Raw genomic sequence first — 4925 nt, forward strand, 5'->3', positions numbered from 1 at the left:
ACTATCCCACAAACAACATAACTTATATGTAGTAACATTGTAAACAATACACGTATATACACGTAAATTACATGTACATACAATGTAAATTCCTAAGGGAGGGGGATTCAAAATGTAGTTTCAACCTGTGTCAAAATGTATAAGGTTTTGGCTGGGTTTTAGTTGTTTTTTGTATGTCCAAGCATGCCTGCTTTATTCAAACAAAAAATCCCAAAAAAAAACCTTCTGCGGTTTTTCGCACGATCGATTTTTTTTTCTCATTTGGATTAAACAACCAGGGGCGGGAAAACAACGTGTTGTATTGGTATTGATAGAAGAAAAAAAACTGCCTTTTGGTGTAGCAGAAAACAGTCAAATGTCCATGTGTCAGAAGAAAAATTGACTTGTGGCGAATCTAAAATCAGTTTAGTGCCAAATAGACTCTTTCTTTAAAAATTGCTGCTTCAGGAACTGCAGGGTAACAACACATTAGAACTTAGTCGCAAGTTTTTGTTGGCAAGACCGCTTTAGTGAAATAAATAAGCACATCACACCAAAATAAACACAACTGGATGAGCACTGCCGCTGGTTTCAAATCATTGATCCGAACAAACATTCCAGCCAGACAACTCGAGGTCTTTCTCTCCTCTCCTCATTTTTCCAAACAAGGGAATGCTCGTGAGTTGTCACGCCCTCATATGTCCATATCCTGATCTACTCTAGCTCTCTCCAACTGTCTCAACTGCTCCCACACATAATTTTGTATCCAGGCCCACACATAAATCTTCATATGTTTGTGGAGCGGGGCAAGAAGCACAAGGCTGTCATGAACTCGTGATCGAGTTCGTCTCTATTCGGAGATGGAGGTCCTGTACAGGGTTAAGTATGAGCATATAGCTTGCACATATTCCGGATTTGATATCTTTCACTCCATTTGATCGGAGCTGATTTGCTTTGGTGGTATCTTGCATTTTGCAAATTTCGTAAGAATTAAATACACTATGTCTATATACTTATATGTACAATCGGAAAACAGATATGCCACGCGACAAGGGCACGATAGATTAAAATTGACCGATCTCTGCCTACATCGATACTCCGTTTCAGGACAAAGGACAATTACTGCCAGGACTAAGGACTATTACTATGGCTGTTGACAGCAGGACTTCTACTAGTCTCTCTTATCACTGCTAGTACCGACATAGGGACAATATTCTGATCTCACATTTGTCTAACGTTAATCAATCGAGTTTGGATCAAGCAGAGAAGGATTAATGGCTCTGGTCTTAACCAAGGATGAGGCTAGGAGCACCCAGCAGCCATACAAATCCTATCCCTGCACACCCCTTTATTTCCCCTCTCTTCCTGAACCAAACAATTCCCTTTTCCCTATCCTCCCACCACTACTACCACTGAGCCACTATCCCCTACAAGGAGAGGGCAAAGAACACATATACACCTTGTTGCTTTTGTCACAAGGTTGCAACAGCTAATCAAGCTACAATGGCTCTGAGGCTGTGGGCGAGCTCAGCTGCCAATGCCCTCAAGATCTCAAGCAGTGGAGCCAGGGCTGCTGCCCCTGCCTATTCTATCTCCAGATACTTCTCCACTGGTACAGTTTTCTCTATACTTTGCTAGAGCGCTAAAGTAGAATTCTGCAAGATAGGATACTTCTCCTTTTTGGTAGAGAGCACATGTAGTCTGCAATGTTCTTGCTCTTTTGCATTATTTCTAAACCAACTCTTTCCACTTGAGACATTGTGGATTTCTTTCTGTATTATATTTCCTTCAGCACTGGTCCTTGTTGTCACATTCACTATCATATACCGGAAAATGGGAAGGTTAAAAGAAAATTCTTCTCTAAAAATAGAAAGGGGTATACGTTTTCAGATAATGGAATGCATATATTAGAACAAAGTAAACTTGTTCTCTAAGAATAGTTTCAGCTATCAATTACAGTGCATATGATGTACATGCAGTCCCTGTAAAAAAGTAAATGAAACCATGGTCATGTTTTAATAGTTATGATGCGTGTTGCACTTCTTGATGGCTTTTTGGTAGAGAGTACATGTAGTCTGCAATGTTCTTGCTCTTTTGTATTATGTGTAGACCGACTCTTTCCACTCAAAGACATCGTGGATTTCTATCTGTATTTTATTTCCTTCGGCATTGGTGCTTGTAGTTACTTTCACTATCATATACCGGAAAAAGGAAAGGTAAAAATAAAATTCTTCACTATGAATAGAAAGAGGAATACATTTGTAGTTGATGGAATCTCTGTATTAGAAATAAGGCCACTTGTTCTGCAAAAATAGTCTCAGCTCTCAACTAGAGTGCACATGGTGTACAAGCATTCCCTCCCTGTAAAAGTGTAAATCAAGACACATCCATGTTTGAATTGCTATGATGCGTGTTGCAGTTCTGGATGGCTTGAAGTATACTTCCTCCCATGAGTGGGTCAAGAACGATGGCGCCGTGGCCACAATTGGCATCAGTGACCATGCCCAGGTGAAGCAACAACAACACTCACATGCTTTTCATGATATACCAATTCTCTGTCAATAATAATGATGATCTTTTGACTTCTGAGAGCAAGCTTGCAATTGCCAGAGTAATACATTTGGTTGCATAATAGAGCCCAAATATATTATGGAGACTTCCTTTTCAGACTCTAATAACAACTGAATAATAGTCACACCACACCATGACCATGGAGCGCATAATACAGTTCTGTGTTAGTATAGTTTTATGCTTGCAGGCTCTAACTAATAAACAAGTGTTTGACCAACTTGGTGGGTGCAGGGTCATCTCGGGGAGGTGGTGTTCGTGGAGCTGCCGGAGGCCGGCACGAAGGTGAGCCAAGGCGGCGCCTTCGGGAACGTGGAGAGTGTGAAGGCCACCAGCGACGTGAACTCGCCCATCTCCGGCGAGGTCGTCGAGGTCAATGCTAAGCTGTCCGAGACTCCCGGCCTGGTACGCGTTCCTTACTGCACTGCAAAACCAATTCTCACACAGCTTGTGTATTAACTATTACGTGATCCTAACGAACGGATTTGCAATGGCGCTGTGATCAATTTTCAGATCAACTCGAGCCCGTACGAGGACGGGTGGATGATCAAGGTGAAGCCGAGCAGCCCGACGGAGCTGGACGCGCTGCTCGACTCGGCCAAGTACACCAAGCACTGCGAGGAGGAGGACGCCCACTAGTGTTCCCCTTTTTGTTTGTTTCAAATCGTTTTTCTCGTTGTCGCAAACATATCTACTATTGCTGCTCTTCCTAGAGCAAATAAACCAGGCTTACCATGCCTTCTGTTCGTCGTTTGGGTTTCCGGCCCTGTCATTTAGATGAGTATATTTGCTACTCTTCTTCTATAAAAAGAACAGCAGTAACTCCTTAAACTCAAATTCAAACCAATAAAAGCAAACTCATACAAATATGACTCAAATTACTACAAATCTACAATGAACTTGAACTTGAATAAACTACTAAGATTAATTACATTATCCATTTAGTACTAGCTTCTCTAGGACGGCTATCTTTCAAGATCATGGTCGCAGAGTTCTATATCTTCTCCGCCGCTCCTTATACGAGCGCTTGGGTTTTTTTTCAAGATTTCTCAAGGCACGAACTGTGCTACGCTAGAGGCCAGGGGCAGCAACAAGCTTTGCTTTCGGCGCGCCGTCGAGGGATGCAGAAGTAAGGTGGTGCTGATATCTTTAAGGACTTACATTTTATTTCTTTTGCTTGTAAGGATGTTTCTATAAAGGCTGGTTTCGGATAATATATTGTAACTTCCACAAAAAAACTACATTACCCTACATCTAACCTGAATTCCTTTGTCAGTCTTCCTTGTCTTACAGTGCTCGAAGGCTTGGCGCTCTAGGTATTTGGAGCAGAGTATCAACATGTAGTCTGTCGGCTCGCTCCGCCTCGCGGCGGTCCACTACAACATCGTTCGGCTAATCAGGGCTACCGAGCTCGAAATTCAGCTTCGTGTCCGAGCCATAGAGGTGCACGGACTCGATGTCGTGCACCTTCGCCATTTGCGCTGCCAAATGGAAGGTGTTGATCCATATCCGTATCCTTTTGTGGGTGTTCCGGTTGGTGATTTCCACCACCCACGCCTCACACACACGCTTGCACAAGTCATGGTATTGTTGCGGCACTGACAAGTTGGGGTACCACGAGGAGGACGCACCACCACGAAAAGAGCCGTCGTAGGATCGGGATGCGCCAAGTTGAAGGAGCTCAATATTGTGGCTGATATGCTCGCTATATTGATCGAACGAGCTAAATCTGATGGCCAAATTGAAGGAGTGATCCCACATCTTGTTGATGGGGGTTTATCAATTCTTCAATACGCCGATGATACAATTTTATTTATGGAACATGATCTCGATAAAGCTGGAAATTTAAAGCTAATATTGGCAGCTTTTGAGCATTTATCGGGACTCAAAATAAATTTTCATAAAAGCGAATTGTTCTGCTTTGGCGAGACCCAGGACTCAGTTACCGAATATTCGAAATTGTTTGTCTATGGGCAAGGCCAGTTTCCTATCAACTATCTGGCATCCCGATTCACTATCGGACATTAACTATGGCTGAGTGGAAACTAGTCGAGGAAAGACTTCAGAAGAGACTTAGTAGTTGGAAAGGTAAAATGCTATCCCTCGTAGGAAGACTGGTTCTCATTAATGCAGTACTCACTAATATGGTGCAGTATATGATATCCTTCTTCATCTTGCCAAAAGGCGTGTTACACAAGCTCGACTATTATAGATCGAGATTTTTTTTTTGCAAGTGGACAGTGAAAAAAAGAAATATCGACTGGTCAAGTGGTCTGTTGTATGCCAACCTAGAGATATGGGTGGGCTAGGGGTTCATGACCTTGAGGTCAAGAACTCGGCCTTGTTAGGTAAGTGGCTTCATAAGCTTCTAGCCGAAC

The 4925-nt window shown here is 42.7% G+C and overlaps 1 protein-coding gene across 1 annotated transcript; it reads left to right on the forward strand.

The window, feature by feature from the left end:
- Nucleotides 1-1360: 1360 nt before the first annotated feature.
- Nucleotides 1361-3293, forward strand: LOC124705890 (glycine cleavage system H protein, mitochondrial). Its single transcript, XM_047237580.1, has 4 exons — nt 1361-1591; nt 2399-2487; nt 2782-2952; nt 3061-3293. The coding sequence occupies exons 1-4, from the start codon at nt 1483-1485 to the stop codon at nt 3184-3186; spliced, it is 495 nt and encodes a 164-aa protein (XP_047093536.1). The 5' UTR covers nt 1361-1482; the 3' UTR covers nt 3187-3293.
- The last annotated feature ends 1632 nt before the right edge of the window (nt 3294-4925 follow it).

Source organism: Lolium rigidum, chromosome 4 (assembly GCF_022539505.1).
Source record: "Lolium rigidum isolate FL_2022 chromosome 4, APGP_CSIRO_Lrig_0.1, whole genome shotgun sequence".
Lineage (NCBI taxonomy): Eukaryota > Viridiplantae > Streptophyta > Magnoliopsida > Poales > Poaceae > Lolium > Lolium rigidum.

Excerpts from the sequence above, each read along its gene's own strand:
- LOC124705890 (XM_047237580.1), top strand. The coding sequence starts at position 1,483 with ATGGCTCTGAGGCTGTGGGCGAGCTCAGCTGCCAATGCCCTCAAGATC. Across the intron at positions 1,592-2,398 it reads CTCCAGATACTTCTCCACTG|TTCTGGATGGCTTGAAGTAT; the intron begins GTACAGTTTTCT and ends TGCGTGTTGCAG. Across the intron at positions 2,488-2,781 it reads GCATCAGTGACCATGCCCAG|GGTCATCTCGGGGAGGTGGT; the intron begins GTGAAGCAACAA and ends TGGTGGGTGCAG.